This window comes from Antechinus flavipes, chromosome 2 (assembly GCF_016432865.1).
Source record: "Antechinus flavipes isolate AdamAnt ecotype Samford, QLD, Australia chromosome 2, AdamAnt_v2, whole genome shotgun sequence".
NCBI lineage: Eukaryota > Metazoa > Chordata > Mammalia > Dasyuromorphia > Dasyuridae > Antechinus > Antechinus flavipes.
Genome location: NC_067399.1, coordinates 132,828,559 through 132,851,414, shown reverse-complemented (window position 1 = coordinate 132,851,414; position 22,856 = coordinate 132,828,559). Strand labels below are relative to the sequence as shown.

General features: G+C 34.3%; 1 protein-coding gene across 1 annotated transcript in view; it reads right to left on the bottom strand.

Moving 5' to 3' along the window:
- Nucleotides 1-22,856, bottom strand: part of LOC127548250 (disintegrin and metalloproteinase domain-containing protein 18-like) — a 95,286-nt gene that overhangs the window by 41,610 nt on the left and 30,820 nt on the right. The window contains exons 12-14 of the mRNA XM_051975560.1: nucleotides 22,189-22,372; nucleotides 13,607-13,711; nucleotides 7,690-7,888 (exon numbers count right to left, since the gene is read on the bottom strand). Of these exons, the coding sequence (XP_051831520.1) occupies nucleotides 7,690-7,888; nucleotides 13,607-13,711; nucleotides 22,189-22,372 (488 nt within the window). The remainder of the gene's footprint in view (nucleotides 1-7,689; nucleotides 7,889-13,606; nucleotides 13,712-22,188; nucleotides 22,373-22,856) is intronic.

Genomic DNA, 22,856 nt, shown 5'->3' with positions numbered 1-22,856 from the left:
AAGAAGGAGAGAGAGAGAGAGAGAGAGAGAGAGAGAGAGAGAGAGAGAGAGAGAGAGAGAGAGAAGGAGGTGATGAAGGCCCAAATTAAGAGTGGTAGTAGGTGGTATAAATGGAGAGAAGGGACACATAAGAGATATATCATGGAATAGAATGCCAAGACTTGGCCATTTAATGGCTATGCTAAGTGAAGAAGAAGAAAGAAGGTGAGGAAGGATTTAGCTTATGACTGGAAGGAAAAGGTAGGGATATATTGATAGAAATTGGAATAATAGGTGATTTAATTTTGGGGGGGAAAGATGAGATATTTCAGACACAGTGAAATTTAACATAACCATAGGATATCTTCCTTTAGTCAATAAGAAGATATCCTACAGTTGACAATAATGGGACATGGACAGTCTCTGACCATGAAGTGGCATTACCACCACTTACATAAATATATATTCTCTTGTTCTCCTTCTGTCCCATCTTCAACACACTATTCCCACAATTATCCCTTTCTTTCTCTCTCTCTCTCTCTCTCTCTCTCTCTCTCTCTCTCTCTCTCTCTCTCTCTCCTTCAAACTCTCTCTGGTTTTCCTTTCAAACTCTACTGGTTCCTTCCCTTCTGTTTTCAAACATGTCCAATTCTCTTAAAAATCTTCATATGACCCTACCAACCCCTCAGACTACAATTTTAAATGCCCTTTCTTGTCCAGATCAAATTCCTAGAAAAATCTGTCTATAGGCATTTCCTTTTTCACTCATTTTTCAAAACTTTGTAATCTAGCTCCCAAACCCATCATTCATCTAAAATGATTTTCTCCAAAATTAACAATAATCTTTTAGTTGCTAAATTTGAGGGTCTTTTCTCAGTTCTCATCCTTCTTGACCTGTTTGATACATTTGATACTAATGATCACTCTTTCCTACTGGATAGTCTTTCCTCTCGGAGTTTTAATGATATTCTTCTTATTCTCTTCTTCCTGATGTCTCCTCAGTTTCCTGGTTCAACCTCTATATCATATCCTTTAACTCTAGAGTGTTCTCAAGGATCTGTCCTGAGTCCTTTTCTCTCTTCTTTTCTATACTTTTATCAGCTTCTATGAGCCTCATCTCTCATAAGCCATATATTCAGCCCATATCCCTCTTGAGCTTTAATACCATATCACTGATGTCCTCTGAGATATTTCAAACATAACAGATTCAAAATCAAACCCATTAGGTTCCCCTTAACAAAATTTATCTCTCTTCCAAACTGCATTTCTGCTGAAGAACTATCATTTCCCAAGCTCCCGGGTTTATAACTTTAACTTTATCCTTAACTTCTCACTCTTCCTTATTCTACATATCCAATTAGTTGTCAAATCTTGCCATTTTTAACTCCACAGAATCTCTTCAATATGATCCCTTCTCTCTACTCACACACCTACTACCTTAATTTAGGCTCTCATCTGCAATTGCCTAAATTATCTCCTAAATGGTCTACTTGCCTCACGACTCTCTGATCCATTCCATTCCATATGTTGCTGCCAACAGTGATTCTCCTTACACATATATTTGACCATGTCCCTCATTTACAAAATCAATTCTTATTACAGGATAAAACTTAAGCTTTTAAAACCTTTTGCAACCTGGCTCAATCTATTTTGCAATCCTAATTCTATATTATTCTCCTTCCAGCATTCCATAATTCAACCAAATTTATCTTCTCTGTTCCTCATATAAGCTAATCCATCTCCCATTTCCATATCTTGCCACTGCCCATGTACTATGCCTGAAATGTATACTCTTCCACTTCTATCTCATAGAATCTTCTTTCAAGATATAGCTCAAACACTACTATCTATATCAGAGGTGTCAAACTTATAGCTTTCCCAGTCATTTGCAGCCCACAAAACTTCCCAACTATCCCGAGAACCAGATTAAAATTTAATTGTAAAATGCTTAACAAAATAAATAGAAACACTATATAAAATGGATAATATTAAGTTGCGATTTTCTAAGTCAATATGTGGTCCACAGGGATCCATTTTTATTTGAGATTTGAAATGATGAGAGTGGATCCTGTGTCCTTTTAAAATTGATCCTATTTATAGTTAATTGATTTTGTCCTGTTACTACCTAAATCACGGTTAATTAGACAAACTTCATTCAGAAATTCAGATGTTCTTGATTCTATATTTTCCAAAAATTAAAAAAAGGGAGATGCCTCCCTCATTTAAAGCCTTTCTATTGCTTAAAAAAGCTGAAATCCCATTTATTGGTAAATTGACCCTTTACTAATAAATTGGTCATGCTTGGAATTTTGTGCCACTGTTTACCTTATTTTGACTGTAAGTTTGAAACTGTTGATGCTGATATCTTTGCTAATCTGCTAGTGGCCTCCTCATTCCTAAGCTTTCTACACTATATACATAATTATGCAATTGTTTCCTCTACTGTTTCATTCAATGTATTTGAATCCTCAGAGTCTAGTACATCAGGTTTATACTAGGTACTTAATAAAAGCTTATTAATTAATATGTAGTTATAAATATAACAGTAAAATTTTAGAAATCATTCCAAACACATGCCTGTTATTTTCTTGTATGCCTTTATGGATTAAGCTTCACACAGCTTAGTTGTACAAGATGAAGAAACTAATCAATAATCAATCAATCAATCAGCAAGCATTTTTTTTAGCACATTACTTCCTCAGGATCTTCCTTTGTAAATGATGGGGTTATATACCAGATAATTTGCTGTTTGGGGAAGGAGAAAGAAAGAAAAGAAGGGAGAAATAATTTGAAACTCAAAAAAAAAAAAAAAAACAAGGGAATGTTGGAAACTATCTTTTGGAAAACTGGAAAAAAATAAAATACTATTAAGTAGAGGGGGAAAGAAAGATTTTCAAGGACTAAGTTATTTTCACTATTATAAATACATGCATTAAAAATAAAGGTCACACATGACTCTCTTCAATAATGAGATGATTCAAACCAGTTCCAATTGTTCAGTGATGAAGAGAGCTGTCCTACACCCAGAGAGAGGACTGTGAGAACTGAGTGTGGTTCATAACATAGCATTTTCATTCTTGCTTGCATTTTACGTTGCTTTTTTTTTTCTTGTGTGGCATGATAATTGCATAAATATATATGCATATATTGGATTTAAGATATATTTCTACCATATTTAACATATATGGACAACTTTTCATCTAGGGGAGAGCATGGGTGAAGGAGGGAAAAATTGGAATACAGGGTTTTGCAAGGGCCAATGTTGAAGAATTGTTTTGAAAAATAAGAAGCTTTAAAATTAAAAAAATAGTCATATAAGGTCATATAAGAAAGATGCCATCTGCATCCAGAGAAAGAACTGATAAATAGAAATATGTACAGAATAATTTTACATATATATATATATGCCTTTTAGTGTCTAATGGTAGTCATAGCTAGAATGAGGGAGAAGGAGGGAAGAAAAAACAAGGGAAAAAATGTACATGATAACTTGGTTGTATATTTGGAAGGAACAGTATTTTGTACATAGTAGATTTTCAGTTACATATGCAGTCAACTTTTTTATTGTATTGTATCTTATTGTGGAAATTCTTTTTTTGTTCCATGAATTAAAAAAAAGTTTTTTTCAACCAAAAAATCCTTTCAGGATTTAGCCTGCCAGTTAAGGGCATGCCCTAACATAATGGGGTATTTCCTTTCTCCTGGTAAAACTCCTCTATGTTCTTCTACTCTTATTAAGGCATTCTGCCTTCTAGTGTCTTTCCCCTTCCCCTCCCTTCATACCTTGTGGTATCTCCCCTAACTCCACTATGCTTCCCAACTCCACTTCTCCTCCTTATAGCTAGCTAATGCTTTTGGGGTGCTATGTCCCTTTCAGGAACTTTTTTATATGCTCTCCCAACTCTATTTCATATTTACTATTCCCAGTGTCTATTGCATCCCTTCATTTTGTCTGTAACCCTTCCCCTAAATAAATCTACCAAAGAAAATTGCCATTGTGGATTCATCACATGACCAAACCCCAAATTTTTTGTGCCTCCTATCATCTGGTATCTACATCACCTACATCATTTTGGTTCTCAAATCACATCATTTGGCACCAAAACCCACAGCACAGATCACATCAAAGACTTTTAAAGTTTAAAAAATTAGGCTAAGTGATTTCTAATAAATGCTTGTTAAACTGAACTGAAATCTAAGTACTTTTCCTTCTCTAAAATACAGATTATAAAATTATAAAATACAAATTCTGTAAAAATATAGAAAGAGCATTTATTATCCTATCTTATTCTAAACAAAAATATGCTAAGTATAAGGGATTAACTGTTAAAATGTCACCAAAAAAAAAAGACAAAAAGGAAGAATTATCTGAATAAAATCAAAGGCAATATTTTAAGTTGAGATGTCAGCTCTCTAATACAAGACTATCATAAGGAAAACACTTTGTAAATCATAAAGTGCTAAACAAAATATAATTTGTTATAGGTAAAATTAGGACAAATTGGACAAGAGGACCAACTTTAAAGAGAAAAAGCATTAAGAAAAGAGTAATGGAAAGAGCAGATAGAAAGGACAAGCAACACTGCTTTTCCTTTGGCAATGATGAGGATTTGCATGCACAAGAGTTTCCTGACTTTTTTTGCCACCAAGAAACAAATCACACTCATTTTCCCTATTGGATGTTTCCAAGTCACTTTCTAATCACTAAAATGTGGAATCTACATGATTTCCCAGAGTCTCTGTTGCCCAATGCCTGCTGATGAGGGCTTCAATGTAGTTAGCAGAGGAATTGATAAAAATTATTCCCTAGGGCAGGCAGGGAGAAGACAGTAATAGAAATTAGTTTGGTTCTGTGATCCTACTTTCTGGGGAAACTGTCCATTCAGAAATCCAAGTTAGGTCAAACCCCGAGGTCCACGCTCTAAAGGGGCCTTGGGCAGCTGCACTTGCCATGCCCTGTGAAAAAACCCCAGTCATATGTTAAATTTTACCTATTAAATGTACTTTTGGGACATGGCTTCCTGGCTACCCTCCTTTGGGTCAGTCTGGCCCTGCACTCTGTCTCATGGTGTCTTTCCCCTTACCCCTCTCCCATGCCACATGGTCTCTCCTAACCCCACTATGCCTTGTGATGTCTTGCTGATGGGAATCAACTCCTAGATGTGTGGAATTAACTGAGTGAAGATGCTTTCATGGGAAGATAGCCTTAAATTATACTTTAATTGTGACTTGTGACTATAATAACAAATAAAACAAAAAAAAAATTTTTTTTAAGCTAAAAAGTTATAGGTGTTGCCCTCTCTTATTCCCCACCAATTCTCAATTAGCATTTAAGTACTTCTTTTAAAGGTGATGATGGCTTTGAATTCTATATCTATATTTGAAATCTATATCTATAGCAGTTCTCTAGGGAAAGTTACATTAAGAGTTTATTATTATTGACTTGTATTCTTTTGTTTCTGGGTTAGAGTTCTGAGATTAGAAAGTAAGCTCAGACTCCCCCAAACAATGGGAGAAAAAAGGCCAGAGAGGAGTGGGAGCTTCTGTGTTCAGAATAACTGATCTTGTGTTTCGAAGTTATGCTTGGCACTCCTTTTGCTGACAAACAACTTGTCAGATGAGCGATGTCCTTTCTTCCGAGATTATCATAAACCCTTTTTTTGCTTTTCCTAATAGGGAATTCTACCTCTAAACCATAAAATTAGCATATCAATAACATGAAGCACCTGATCTCTCTTATCTTCCTATAAATTTATCTTCTTGCTCCGGATTCTTTGCTAATTTCTTTTGGATTTTAGCCCATTTCAATTGGTGTTACAATAAACTTGGCCCCTTGACTTAGAGATGGGTTCAAGCTTGCAAATTTTCACGACCTGGTCTGCAACCCCAATCTCTTGGGGTCTTCTTTTGAACCTCAAACTCTGAAGCCATTTTGAACCTGACCCACTTCTCCTCATTATAGCTACCTAAATCTTTCAGGATCCCTTTCAGATTTAGCCTGCCAGTTAAAGGCATGCCCCAACATCATGGAGTATTTCCTTTCTCCTGGAAAAACTCCTCTATGTCCTTCCACTCTTATTTCATATTTACTATTCCTGATGTCTATTGTAACCTATTTTGTTTGTAACCTATTCTCCTAAATCTACCTTTTGTCAAAAAGAATGGCCATTGTGAATTCTTCACGTGATCAAACCCTAACTTTTGGTACCTACCATCTATCTGGTATCTATATCACCCATATCACTGGCTCTATTCAAACCTGTCCAGCCTGTAAACCATGCTTTGGTCCACTATTACAGGCAAACACCACCAAGGTTTCACTTCTTTCCCTGCTTCTTGACCAATTTCTTCACAATTTCACCAGTAGCTTTACCACTCAGACCATAAATCGTGCCCTGGAGGCTTGAAAGCTCCCCAAATTTTACTGATTGGCCCAGATGACCTGATTAGTGAAGACCTTGATGTAGGGGAGATACCAGTGACTCTGAAGCCATTTTGACCTAAGAGTGCTTTAAATTAAATTAAATTAAGAGAGTAATTTTAAAATGTGGTAATATTTCTTCCCTTAGATTTTAGACAAGATATATTAGTGATCTCTGACCATTTTCTAACAAGCTGTCGATGATTTCAAAATCTTTTGACCTTATTAGAATAGTCCTATAAACTTTACTGACTGTCAGAGATAGATAATCTGTAATGACCAACTTCTTGAGACCACTCCTCAAACCTATCTGAAAGCCATAAAATTAGCAAATAAATAACATGAAGTTCTGATCCAATTTGGTATAAATCTATCCCCTTCACTCAGATTCCTTGCTAATTTCTTTTGGAACTTAGCCCACTGGTAATGGCATTATAATTACAAATAAACTTTGCCCCTTGACTAGGAAATGGATTCAAGCCTGCAAATTCTTTTGAGACACCTTGCAACACCAGTTTGGGATCCCAAACTTCTGGGGTCCCCTTTCCCCAAACTCAACAACCTCACCTGGTCTACTATGTCAGGTGGACCAATCATGCTTCACTTCATTCTCTACTGGCCGTCTTCTCAACAGTTGCTGTTCAAACCAAAAAATATATCTTGGGGTGTTTTATTCTTAACCATTTTAGATCCTTGCTTTTCTGACTGTGACTCTCACTTGGCTCACCATTTCTGGTAGGCCTCAGTCATGCTTCAATTCATTCTCTACTACCCAATAATGTTTTCTATATCCTAGATAGCCACTTTGTTGTGGAACAAGCACCCTCCTAACCTTTCTACATTCTACATTCATTCCAATTCTCCTCACACATCAAGTGTAGAGCCAAGATCAAATCATCTCTGTTCTTATTATGAATTCATCATATTCATAATGAATATAACATTCATGAGATGTGATCCTTCTATTCCCCCAAGGCTCCAGTTGTCAATACAAAAACAAAACTTAACAATTTGAATCAAGTACTCCTCCTTTGGTTAGCTTTCCCCTAAGTGTATTGTCTCTACTTATAAAAATGTAAGCTCCTTAAGGGCAGGGATGTCTTTGCTTTTGTATTTGTATCCTCAGGGCTTAACAAAGTACTTGGCACACAGTGCTTAATATATGCTTTTACAGTCATTCAACCTACTGAATTCTATTTTTCTTCAGAAGGTTAAGTCAATCCTTTTCTATAATCAAATTATGCTGAATACAGGCTTCAGAACCTAAATTTAGTAGAAACCTATATTACCTGATCCAAATATAGCCTTACACTGGTCGTTTATGTTAGCACATAGTCCATTAACACAAAAGGCAGTTTTCTTACGGCAACTTTCACCATTCTGTACAAAAGTATCAGGTACACATTCGTGAGATGTTCCATTGCAAAAATCATTAAAATCACATTCTTCACTTGCTTTAGGCCTACATAGTTTACCTCTCTTGTAAAACTAACAGGAAAAAGAAAAACAAGAAATACGGCATTGGAGCAATGATATAATGGTTAAAAATATCTTTTAATTATCACTGAAGTAAACCTAATATAATCACCTTCATTTTTTAGTCAGCTTATGATGAAACCAGTTTATCTTTTATTTCATGTCTTTTCAACTTGCTGTTCTGAGGGAACCTGTCACTTCAAACTCTAAACCATATCTCTAAAGAAACAAAAGTGTGTTGAAGTATAAAGAGCATTGGACAAGAAAGAAATGCAGGCCTTTGGTGCTACCCAGGAGCACCCTCTTCTTTTCAGTCTCTTTTTAGTTTTCTTGACGTTATTGCCTAGCAGTTATCCTCCCTGTGTGAACTCTCCTCAGTCTCTTTTACCTTCTAACTATAGAGGTCCTATAGGATTCTGTCCAAAATCCTCTTCTCATCTCCTATATTATTTCACTAGATGTTCTCATCATTTCTCATGGATTTAATTATAATTTTTATGCTGATGATTCTCAAAACTATCTATCAAGCCCTTATCTCTCTGCTGACCTTACAATCTCACAGCTCCAACAGTTCATTGGATATTTCAAACTGAATGTTACACTGGCATCCATAAGTTTATTTCTCACAAAAATCCTATTTTTCTGACTTCCCTCTCTCTGTTGAAGGTATCACCCTTCTTTCAGTCACTTAGACTCAAGCTAGGCATTCATCTTTGACTCCTCACTCACCATCTCCCTTCCCTTATCCAATCAGTTGCTAAGTCATCATTTCTTCCTTCCTAATATTTTCCATATATATCTACTTCTCTCCTCTGACAGTGCCATCTTCCTGATGCAGGTCCTCATCACCTCATACCTGGATTAATGCAATAACCTTCTGCTTACTCTCCCTATCTCAAGTGTTTGCTCACTCCAGTCCATCTTCCACTTGACTATCAAATTGATTTCCTAAATCAGAGGCCTAACCATGTCATTCTGCCTATTCATTAACACCAATGCTCAGTCTCTGTAGGATCAAACATAAAATCCCCTCATGGACTTTTATGCTTTTCCAATCTTTCTTTCATATATATATATATGTATATATATATATACACACACACATACACACATACATACACATATATATATGTATATATATGCATATATATGTATGTATATATATGTATATATCATGTTTGTAATATATATATGTATACACACACACACACACACACAAATATATTGTTTATACATTTTTGCTTCCATGTTGTCTTCCCCATTAGACTGTGAGCTAACTGAAAGGGACTTTTTTTTTAACTTTTGATATATACTTTCATTGATTAAATAGTGTCTAGAAAATAATAATAAATAATTTGATTTTATGATTATATTTTGATTTGAAATTATGATTATATGATTTTTGTTAGCATTATTATATTGATTGTGCGACCAATCCAATAATTACAAAAAAGAAGAATCTTTTACTGAGAAGATGCTAGGTACATATAGATACAGAAAAATATAATTATCAATTTTCAGTTAAATAGTTTATATAAATGAAGATAAGTTAAAATTAATTAAAACCACTTATTAAGCACCTACTATGTGCTAAGTCCTGGGGATAAAAATACCAAAGTGATACTTGTCATTGCTCTTAAGGAGCTCACATTCTAATATGGGAAATAACAAGGAGGAAAAAAGATTAGACGTAGCCTGTTAGATTGACATACTTTGTCCGGAATCAATGACAGATTTGATTTAATTATAAATGAAAAAGTGGAAAACTAGGTAGAGAGGAAGAAGTCCCTTTTGTATGATGAACTAAACAATTTTCCATTTGACCACTAATTGCTTTTAGTATTATGCATACTAGACAATTGGAAAACATAATATGAGAAAAGGCTTTGGAAATGAAGATCTTAGAGCATTTTTTGAACTCCAACATAAAGAGACTTAGGTAGGGAACCTGGAGAACACATTTCCTAAGAAATAGAACTGCCATCAGTTATAAGGAGAACTACAAGAGATACAGAATGTAGGAAGAAGGTAGATGGTGAAAGAACCATACAAAAAAATAGAAATCAGAATTATCTGCAAGAGCTGTCAAAGGTTTAAGCTGCAAAAGAAGCCATGATGCATAGTTATCCAGATGAGCCAAGGAGGAAGGCCCAATGATAAGATTTGAGCTTTCCCTGTTAAAACCCTACCCTGCATAATACTGTAAATAACTGAAACTATACAGATTTGTGGAAGAATTGATCATTAGTGAGTACTGTTATTTTCTACAAGCTCTGATATGATGTTGGTTTCTCTTAATCTTTAAATAAAATTTATAATAGAGTTTTGAGTCTGGTAATCTTTCAATGCTTATAAGGGATCAAAGTTCCATTACTGCTCAGAGCATTGACTCAGAGAAGTCAGAACTGTATACCTAGAAAGAGTCTTTGGCAAAAGGATTTATTTTTTTAAATATAAACTATCACTTCAAAATTAGCATTTTCAAGTAAAGACAAAAGATACACTTTAAGCCTTAAAGGACCTAAAACAATTTATCAACAAAAGTCCATTGCTTAAAAGAGCAGTGAAAGGATGTCCCCAAGATGGGAAAATGAGTGCCAGCTGAATAGCTCAGATATCCTTCTTCCAGCAATGCCAAACACTGAGGACTAACCAAACAACAATCAAGAAATCCAAGAAAAATTAAAAGAAATTCATTTTGCAGGCTCCTCACAAAGTAAACCTTTCTCCTTACACTATCAAACTTGGTGATCTCCTCAGCTCCCAGATGTTCAATTATCATCTCTGCATATGATTCCCAAACTTCTATATTCAGACCCCCTCTGTCTTTTAAGAAAGTCATGATCACCCCACTACCTCTTAACTGGAAGTGCTCAGGCATCTCATATTCAAAATATACAAAAGAGAATTTGTTCTCTTCCTCTCAAACCTTCTATTCTTCCAGACTTTCCTATTGCTGTCAAAGATATAACCATCATGACAGACAGCCAGACTAATAGCCTCAGCACCATCCTCCCCTCCCCTACTCACTTTCACTCATCTCATCTATCCAAATGGTTGTCAAATTTTATCATTTCTACCTCCACCAAATGTCTTATACTTAACATTTCTCTATCCACAGTCACTACTACATTAATGACCTTAGTCTCAACTCTTTTCCCCTGAGTTATGAAATAATATCCCTTCTCCAAGTCTCTCTTCCCCCATACATTCTCTACAAAGCAGCCAAAGTGATTCTCTGAGAGTTTTCCTCCTCTCCCCTCCATTTCAGCTCATATCCTATTAGCTGTTTTCAGCTACTCTCTTCCTTCACCCTATTTCACACAATGAGGTGACCCTTCTCTTTGCCAAGGAAAATATCTCTATACTTGCACAAGTAATCCCATTCCATCCCTTCTTTCTCAGAAAATTGCCTTCACTAACATACCCACTTTTTCACTTATTTTCAGTCTGTCCTTATCAGCTGCTTTCCTACTGCCAATAAGCAAACCTATATACCCCATTCTCAGAACAGAACAAAACAAAACTCTCATTTTATCCATCCATCCCTACTTATTATCCCATATTTCTTCTTTTTGTGACAAAACTCTCTGAGAAAGTCATCTACCATAGATACCTCTAACTTCCTTTCCTTTTACTCCTACCCGATAATCCTTCTCATTCTCAATTGCTGGATAATTATCAAAATCAAATACATAAATATGAGTGTCCCACAGGGCTCTGTCCATGGTTCTCCTCTCCTTTATGCTATTTTACTTAGTTATCTCATCAGCTTCCAGGAACTTAATTATCATTTCAATGCTGATGATTCTCAGATCTACTTATCCATCCCTAACCTATCTGCTAACATAGAGACTCGTATTTCCAATTGCCTTTTGGATATTTCAAACTGAACATCATATATATATTATAAGCTCAATATACTTCAAACTGAACAAATTATTTCCCTTTTCCTAACTTCCATATTACTATTAAGAGTTACCATTGGGGCAGCTAGGTAGCGCAGTGGATAGAGCACCAGCCTTGAAGTCAGGAGGACCTAAGTTCAAATCTGACCTCAGACACTTAATACTTCCTAGCTATTGGACCCTGGACAAGTTACTTAACCCCAATTGACTCAGGAAAAAAAAAAAGAGTTACCATCATCCTCCTAGTCACTAAGGCTTACAATGTTAGGTGTTATTCTTGACTCCTCACTGGTCACCCCTCTTATTCAATCTGTGGCCAAGTCTGCTGATTTTACCTTGATTACCCCACTCATCATATATATCCTTCTTCCCCCAACACTGCCATCATCTTAGTACAGGCCCTCATCACTTCATGCTTGGATTACTGCAATAGCCAAAAGGTGAGTCTTTCTGCCACAGCTCTTCCACACTTAATTCATCTTTCACTCAGTTGCCAAAGTAATCCTCCTTAAAAATTCAGGTCTGACAATGACCCCTCACAGTGTCTCCTTTACACCTTCAAAAGCATATGTAAAATCTTGTTTGGCTTGCAAAACCTTCCATAATCTGTGACTCCTTTCCAATCTTCTTATATCTTATACCCCACCCCCACACACACAGTCTGAAATGTGCAAACACATACAAATTTACCAGACTCCTTTTCTTTCCTCAAACAAAATGCTCCATCTCCTAATTTCAGATATTTTCATTGGTTATCCACTATGCCTGGAATGCTCTCATTCCTAACCTCCATTTCTAGGTTTTCTCCAAGTTCCACTAAAATTCTGTACTTATAAGAACATTTTCATAACCTCTGTTAATTACAGAGATTCCTATCTTTTGGCCCTCTCCAATCTATCCTCTATATATCTTGTTTTTACAAGTTATGTGGTATGTTTTTTCCCTCCCAAAACTGAGTTCTTTGAAAGAAGGAATTGTCTTTTGGCTTTCTTTGTATCCTCAGTCCTTAGCACAGTGCCTGGACATAGCAGACACATAAAAACTGCTAGTTTATTTATTACATATATAATAAATTATGTGAATATATATTTATACAGCATTTATAATATAATTCTAGTTTATAATTTAAAAATCCCATAATATATGTGTAAATTAAATGTTATACAATATGTAAATATTATATAATTATAAATCACATATTAATTATAATTAATAGTAATAAATATTATACAATTATAAAATACAATATATGAATACAATCATAAATATGTATATATAAATATTTATATATATCCTCCTTCCAGAAATAATTGTGCCATATTCTTAGATTATTGTTAAGAATATGGTTTTTGTTTTTATTGTGATCATTTTTATATGTCTGTTCTGAGCTAAATCTCCACTGATTGTCCACTGATTAACCTTAACCTATGCTAGTTATTTTCATTTCTAATCAATCTCAGAATTTTACCTATAGTCTGTCTATATGTCTCATAGTCCTCATTAGGCACCTTTACATCTCTTGCTTTCTCTTCCTAACATCTAACAAAAGTGTTTTTATTTTACTTAACAGACATTATATGGACAAGTAATAAGAAGATCTCAAGAATACTGGGACTCAACAGATTTGGGGACATAGTTAAATAATAATTTCCCAAATTCAATTAAAAATTCAAAAAGCATTATTCAGGACCTATTTACATGTTAAGCATTATGCTAGGATACAAAGATGAAAAAATATCAGTCCCCTCTATAGCTTATATTCTACTGTAATCAAATGAAAAGTATATACTGAAATCTTTTAGAATGTATATCTTGATCTTACCTGACAAGTACTTGAGCAACATGGTCCAAAACCACATTTTGCTGATGGTTTCAATTTACATGTCTCCATAACACAGCAATTTTTAAATTTACACATGGGATATTCCTAGAAATAAACACAAGTTTAAACTTGTTTAAATAAACAGCATAATTTCATACCATGCAGGGAAAGAGGGAGAAATAGTTCACAGGATTTCTCTAAAATACTAAGAATTACTTAAGTTCATAAACTCCTCTCCTGCTAGATTTTATAGCTCAGGGCTGTTCAATATATGGATTATTTCAAACACACATAATAAAACTAACAGTTTTCCATAGCTGAAATCCTTAAAGGACCTAATTTACTAAATGGCTAAAAAGGATAAATTTAAGTCTAAAATGTTTCAAGATTTGTCTCTTATTTAGCTTAAATCTTTGCCTGTAATCTTACATTAATTTACTTAGCAAACTTTTTTTTTTTTTTAAGAACTGGGTCTCCATATTTCATTCAATGCTATTCACATATATGCCAAGTTCCACTTTAACCAGCAGAACACTGACTAGCTCTGTTTAAGATCTGGAGCAGTTTGTCTTTAGGCAATCTGATGGCTTCCCTCTTGTGGGAGTTCTCGGAATTAATGTGAAACTTAAAGACCCAGCAGCTCAAAAGGACTGAGTTCATTAAATAATATATCAGCCTCACCCTCCTCAGAAACAGATTTTACAGGCATACTATAACCTTTCTTTAAAGACAAAACAAAGATAAAATTCAGTTGAATCTTTGTCCAGATTTCTAAATTAGTGAAGTCTGAATTAAATAAAATTTTGTTACACTATAAGCAGAATGGACAGCTAAATGAAGCTAAAATGCATATAGCACCAGACCTAGAGTCAGAAATTCACATTTTCTTAAATTCAAATCTGGCTTCAGACACTTACTAGCTGTGTGATCTGAGCAGGTCACTTGACCCTGTTTGCTTCAGTTTCCTTATCTGTAAAATGAGTTGGAAAAGGAAATGGCAAACTACTCCAGTACCTTACAAAACCAAAAACCCAATAAACTCCGAATAGGGTCATTAAGATTCAATCAAAATTGGAAAAAAAAAAAAAAAACACCAACCAAAACTTCTTAAATTGTGAGTCATGAATTCATATGGAGTTGTATAACTGAATATGGTAGTCATGACCCATTATGAGTAAATGTTTGATTTGCATATTCATTTTATATACCTGAATACCCAGGGTGTCATGTAAAAATTTCTCAGGCAAAAAAGAATCATGAGTGGAAAAAGTTTAAGAAGCCCTGATATTTACAAGGGTCCTTATGCATTAATTCTTGATTCTAGACATTGTTTTTAAACTGACAGTTTCCCCCTTTTAATGCCTTCACTTATGACTAGCTCCTAGTCAGTAGTGATTTAATACTTTGTTAAATATACTCTCTACCTATACTATTAAAAATATTCTAAAAAACAAATTGCAATAAAACTTTTAGTATCTGGAATTATCAACAAATGAGACAATATGGCTGAGTTTGGAGGAAGTAGTTTAGGACATAAAACATATTCCAAATCTTTCTATTTCAACATTTTTTATAAAGCTCTTTCTAAAATGTACTCACCGAAATAATGTTTTTTTACTAAGATTCGTTATTATCTCTATTATTGTGACATATATGTCATATAAATGTATTTTTGTACAAATAAATATAGAGTGAATTAGTCAATAAACATTGATTAAGTGCTACTATGTGATAGGCATTGTGCTAAGCACTAGAAGTGAAGTATATAGAGTTGCAATAAACCAACTATGTAACATAGTGTCTTTCTGAAAAGTTTCAGGAAAACAGATTTAGTACCATGTTTAAAAGAAAAAGACCCCAAAAATAAAACAAAGCAAAACAAAACTCTTCCTAGTATTTTAGAAATGTACAAAAAATAGAATGGGCTGCCTCAGGAGGAAGAGATTCTCTTTCTCTGTACCTATTCAAATAGAGACTGAATATAATTACTTGAGCATGGTTACTGAGAGGATTGCTGTTCAAATCTCTGAGATCCCACCTCTGAGATTCTGTGAAATTAATAAGCAAAAAAAAGGCCAAAACTATTTTCCTCAAAATGTATTCTTGCTTTTCAGAAAATCAGCTTTATGGTCATAATCACTATTTTTGACTTATCTAGGACATTCAAAACATTATCTACTATTTCTAGGCAAGTAGAACAATGGATGCCCACAGAAAATTTCAAGAAAAATTGGTATCCACATTATTCTGTTCGTATTTGTCAGTTTGTTTGTGAGATATGAAAAGTTTCATTGATTAAGAAACCACCGACAACTCAGGAATCAAGAGACATCATTTTTTGTACAAAGTATGAAGTTGGACAGTGGAGTCATGAAAGAGCAAAATCCAATTCTCATGCCCAAAGAAATAAAAATCAGACAGATTCCATTCTGTAATTTAGAGAAAACGGTAGGCAAGATTGAGGAGTAAAATAAATATGAATCATTGAACTGTTCTAAGAATGAGAAAAGTTATAGAAGACGGAATTCAATGAGGACTCTGTTACCATGATGAGGATTTTCTGGCCTCTGGCATAGTCGGGTTAGTACAGAGTTTCCATGTTTGTCTGTTCATTAATTATGAATGGACAGGATTCACCCATGATAAGAGTATCCTTCATTAATTCAAAAATGTTGGCTAGTGACCTTTTCCTGTAAAGCCTATTATGTCCTAGATTTAGAGCTGGAAGGAACCTGAAAGGACACCAAATCCAGTCTCCCATTTTATGGACAACAACAATGGCTTCCTTCTACCAGGTAGTGATTTGCCCAGCATTCAGAAGGGGCTTTGGCATTAGGCCTCCTCTCATCACCTTTAAAAGGAGAAGACTGAATCCAGATGAGCCCCAGGCTTCTCATTCAATAAGCAATATTCCCTACCAGCAATTCTTTTTTTCTGTATCTTTTTAATATTTTCCTTTGAATAAAATTCTTTGCATAAGCAACATTTAAAACTGTTTCTTTAATGTTATAACTGAAATGCATATATAGAGTTCCACACAACAAATCTATTTTCTTAGCAAATCTTTTCTATAAAACTTCATATTCTAAATACAATTCTAGTTCATAAGGAGTCAAAGAATAAACACTTGAGACAACTTGAGAAATCAGTCGTACTATTCCCTCAGGTTAAACTCTTCAATTATTTAATAATGAGATGCCTCATATCACAAATAAACAAATAAAAACAGAATAACGGGGATACAAATTTATTGGGAATCTTCTGTGGGCATCTATTGTATTAGTCATTCAGAATAATTAGATATTTTCATGAAAACCTATGGCTATGAAATGATCTTTCACTCAAAATGAAAAAAGGTAATAGAATTAGAATAATGTTTTGTCTATCCAGTCATTAATCTGTCATCTAAATTCCATAGACTGTTCTTGTTTAGTCATTTCATTCATGTTGGACTCTCTGTGACCCCATTGAAGAAACTAAGTCAAATAAGGATAAAGGACTTTCCCAGGTTCACACAGCTAGTCTGTCAGATCTTCCTGACTTCCTAGCACTCTCTTCACTGCACTACCTAACTAGTCCTTTGTGTACCACAGATAAGTGTGTAATATTTCTGAACATTCCAAGATAATAAAATTTTCTATTTATTAAAGACTTTATTTTATGGGAACCTAGAGCATTAGCATTTGTGAGAATAATTAGGTCTTATTCTGCTTTTACCATGAGTGCTTGATTTTCTAGCTCCTCAACATAAAAGATAGCAAGCCCTAACAAAATAAAATTGGTTTTAGGCATTATAAAAATTTTAAGACATTAAAAAGTGATCCAAAATTAAATCTCAAAAGTGACACACAACTTTTCTAAAGCATCATAAGTTGCTTTTCTTCACCAGCTATATCCTTCTGCAGTATTATATTCCATAATTTTTCATTTTAAATGTCTTATTGTGAATGATAAAACCAAACTATCTTTACAAAAATATGTAGTACTCAACAAACCTTTTCTCGTTTTAAAAGTAAAATGCCTTTTCAATTTCACTGAAAGAAATCAAAATACATTTTAAATTCCCCACTAAGAATCATCCACATAAAATAATCTTGATCCTCCAATATTGTATGCATAATATGGCACTGTTCAACAATTTCAAAAGATTCAAATATTGTAAAGAATAGTTGTCCTTTCTAAGTTTTGAAAGCATAGAAGAAAATTTATATTAATACTATATCCATTTAATAATATTTTTCTTTGCTCACATGTTTGAAGTCATATCTATTTCCATTTTCTTTTAAGGTTAATATAATTTCCTTATACTTTTGCTGTTTGACTTTCACTAAAAGAATATGTGGAATTCTATTTCTGCCAAATCAATCATCTATAATAGTAACCAAAAGAAACTGATTCAAAAGTTTTCATCTCGCCCCAGTTCTCCTCCTAAACCACCTTTTTAAAAATCCTGATCCCTCTTAATCACTTTATAATAAGTGAAACTATTAATCAAATCTTATTTAAATTGTTATTACTCTGCTCTGCTGATTTTCCTCCTACTTGACTATTCATTTTCTATCTCTTTACCAGATCTTTGCCCAGTTATACCCACTAATGATGGATGTTTGCAGTCCCATCTCCCTTTCCTCCCACCAATCTCACTAAACAATACTTCTGTCTTCTAATCTCCCTCACAAAGTACCCTGTGGGAAAAGACGGTAAAATAATATAAGCCAAGTGACTGAAATTATCACCACATCTAAGATTACCAACTTCCTTCAATTACCAATGGAAATAGCCCTGACTTTATTTGAATACAAAAGCCCTATAAACAACTGTGCCCACCCAGTCGAATAACAGCCCTATTTCTGGTTTGGACTTCTTCAACGTCATTAAGGGAAGTAATGCTCTATGGAGATCACTTTCCTCAACAGCAGCACCACCAACCATTAATCAAAAGCTAAGATGAACTTGTAGGCCAAGAGCTCTCACAATTGCAATGACTCCTAGACCAGGGCTTCTTAAAAATTCCCACTTGCAATTCTTTTTCATCTGAGAAATTTTTACATAATCTCAGGTATATAGATATATAAAACATATACAAACCAAACATTTACTAATAATATGTGGTGATTTTCTTCTTTTAAAATATAATATGATGGTTTTCTCTGGGAGAAAGCAGGTTTCTCGGGGAGGTTTTTTGGAGGCAGCCTTAGTTTCAGTCAAAAGTAATAATCACCCAAATGCAGCCAGGTGATAAAAGTTCAAATGTTTATTTTCTTCTTCCAAAATAGCCCAGTTAGTTGAGGTCTATCTTTCTGCTTGGTTCCAAGAGCTCTTGCAGCTTTGTCCTTTGCTTCTGCTTCTGCTTTCTTCAGCTTCCAATTCAGCTCCAAGTTGAGTCTGTCTTTCCTCTGAGAGAGGGCTTCTAGCTCTCAATCTCCCTGAGTGCTCTGTGTCTGCACCAGAGTGCTCCTCTCCAATCTAATTCAGTTGAACTCTCCTGACTGGGCTTATATATGATTTCTTCTGAGAGAATGGGATTATAGGTTTTCTCCCAGAGTGCTCTCTGGCCCTAAGAGCTTCAAGGGAGGTATGAATTCACAAAGTTACAAAGTTTACTTTGTGAAGCTCCCATACTTGTGAACTCCAATGAGTACTGGTGTGAACACAAGCATAGTATCAATTAGTTCTACTTAGTACCTTGTTTCAGGTTCTGGACCAAAACATCTCCTTGTAGGATCAGATTAATCACACTGAACCATGCTAAATTAGATAATTATTGTCTCTATCAACTCTAATGACTTAACAGTTTGTAAAGATTCCAACAATAATAAATCACACAAAAAAATTTTAAACAATTCTTAGATATACATATAATTTTTTCCATTTATTAAAGATGAAAGCAAATTTGCTTACCAATGAGTTGTGTAGGAAATTTTGGAAATGTTGCCACATATAAAAACCACATATAACGCTGGTTGCCTCTTTGTCAGGACAAGGGCCTTGATGCTATTTTGTTTCCTTAAGTGATTGTCTCTTTGTATAACCAAGGAACTCTTTAACTGCTTCAGGAAGACCTTCTGGCCAATTCTGGGGGAGAGATGTGGCTGATGCAGGCCAGAAAAGGAACCAGCTTTCCCCCAGCAAGGGTCTCAGGCCACAATTCAAGAGTCTGGACTGCTTTAAATTCCTTAGATTTCATAAAATTCCCTAAGTGTGGCTAATCAAACCCCATTGTTGACGCCTGTGAATAAACTGAGTTAAAATAAGAAGGGGGCTCTGAAGTGTGGGTTCGGAGACTCAGGTAGGGGATATAGGTAGGCACTGTAAACCCTGCAGTGCCCAGCTAAAGTAGAAGAGGTAGGGAAATGCAAAACGGGAATAGGAAATAAAAGTGATTTGTTACAGCATGGCCCAATGATTCTGGACACCAGCTTTGGCAAGAACGTTGCCATTAAAGATCCTTTCCTGGGACCTGTATGTGCCAAAATGTTTGTAGCAGCCCTGTTTGTAGTGGCTAGAAACTGGAAAATGAATGGATGCCCATCAATTGGAGAATGGCTGGGTAAATTGTGGTATATGAATGTTATGGAATATTATTGTTCTGTAAGAAATGACCAGCAGGATGAATACAGAGAGGACTGGCGAGACTTACATGAACTAATGCTAAGTGAAATGAGCAGAACCAGGAGATCATTATACACTTCGACAACGATATTGTATAAGGACATATTTTGATGGAAGTGGATTTCTTTGACAAAGAGACCTAACTAAGTTTCAATTGATAAATGACGGACAAAAGCAGCTACACCCAAAGAAAGAACACTGGGAAACGAATGTGAACTATCTGCAGTTTTGTTTTTCTTCCCGGGTTATTTATACCTTCTGAATCCAATTCTCCCTATGCAACAAGAGAACTGTTTGGTTCTGCAAACATATATTGTATCTAGGATATACTGCAACATATCCAACATATAAAGGACTGCTTGCCATCTAGGGGAGGGGGTGGAGGGAGGGAAAAAAAAATCGGAACAGAAACGAGTGTCAATATAAAGTAATTATTAAATAAAAATTAAAAAAAAAATAAAGATCCTTTCCTATTCACCAACAACTTCATGGGTTCTTGATAAGATGCTTGTTTCTTACAACATCTAAGTGCCTGCTTATTTTTTACATAAAGAATTAAATCTTGGCAGAATATTTGAAGCTGCACGAAGTCAAACATTCAGTTTATTTGTTGCCAAGTTTTTTGACGATCCCCATATTCTGTTATACAGTCCCGTTATGTGGTAAAGACCCACAGTTTAAGAGGTTTGGTACTAGACAAGTCCTGCTTCTAGCGCAGTCTTTGCAATCCTGGTGGAAACGTACCCTCACAGATGCTTCAGCAGGTACTAAAGCCACTACTTCAATGTTGCTACTGAAAACACAAGGGTACAAAAGCACCAAAGATTGTTATGCTTTCTTTTTTGTTTTGAATTATTTCATAAATGTATTTTTCATATTCCTCATATTTGTCCATCTTATCTGCATTGTAATAGTCCATTTTTTAGGATCACAGATTAATGGAAACATACATTCAGAGTTGAAAGAAACTTCAGGCTAAAACTACTGAGTTCAGTCTCCTCATTTTACAAATGCAGACCCTGAATTTCCAAGAATGAAATGATTTACCCAGCATCACAAAAGTATGAAATTGACTGAGGGAAAATTGAACACATTGAACTTACCTGACTTCAGAGTTACATCTTCAATTTATTATTGGATCTTTAAATCGTTTTTAGTTTTTATAACTGCAAATAATGCTATTAACATTATCTTTGAAAAGTTAGTTTTTTAAATTATATTTTGCTTTTATTTTATATAAAGAACTATAATTGTCATATATTACATGATTACTCTCCAAAAAAATTATAATTTGCAATCTCACTAGAAATGAATGAAAATAAATATTTCTCTACAATATTACTAGCAATTAGTTTCATTGCTCTTAGTTATTTTTTTCCATATGGTTGGGATAAAGTGGTCTCTCATAGTTTTAAGTGGATTAAGCATTTTTTCACATGATTATAAACAATTTGTTTCCCTATTGAAAAGCATTTTTATATCTTTGCCCACTATGAACTACAAGTTATCTATAAATGTTTAACAATTCCTCATATATTTTAGATGTATATTGTAATTAGATGTAATTTTATGTATAAAATTTGCAATAAATATTTATCACAGTTTGTTATTTTCTTGTAATGATTTTTTTGAGGTCTACAGAAATGCTTTATCTAATGTAGGTGAGTATCTCATCCTAATAATTATATCTTTTTGCTGACTAGGAAAAAAGTCATCTCCCCAATACAACTGTCATATATAATTTCTTTTTTGGTTCCATCTTTTTTATAATTCCTTTTTAAAAGATTTAAATTTCTCAGCTATCTGGAATTCACTAAAGTTTTTGTTATATGCTTACTTCTTACATGAATACACTTTTATTTTTACAACCTTAAAAGAAATGACCCTATCTCTTACTTCAACTATTACATGTACATATGAGAAATACAAATAGAAACCTTTTCACTAAGTTTCCAATATTTACTACTAACCTCTTTAGGGCCACAATCACATTCTTCATCACCTTCCACAAAACCATCTCCACATACTGCATCTTCTTTGTAAACTGGTGTCACATATGGCTGATTTTGAAGACATTCAACTCCACTCTTTGAAGTGAAATGTTTAAAGTCATTCAGACTGCAGCTACTGAAAACTTTTATACCACTGGAATGCCTAAAATTAAATTATATTTCTAAGTAAGGAAATAGGATTACCTTCACACACACACACACACACACACACACACACACACACACACACAAAAAACTAAACAGAAAAATGTCTGTGATAATGACAAAATTTACAATAACATCTTCCATAGAAAATGAAAAATTTCATGTAAAGACCTGTTATTTTATAATTAATATCAAATTCAATTTTGCTGCAACCTTCTCCAAGATATTGCTTAAGAAATTTATCACATTACTAAGTACTCAGTAGAGTATAAGTTTGTCATTCACTTCCATTTGTAAAGGACAGATCAATTTTCTGCTTTGTCTTTTACCTACAGTGATACAAAATAGACATCCTAATAACTTATATTTTTCTGCTAAAACAACTAAACCTTCTGATCCATAATCTAATTTTAGTTTTAATCTATTTGAATATTTAACATGTTCTCATTTAATCAATTTTTATATGTACAAATTTTAGTAAT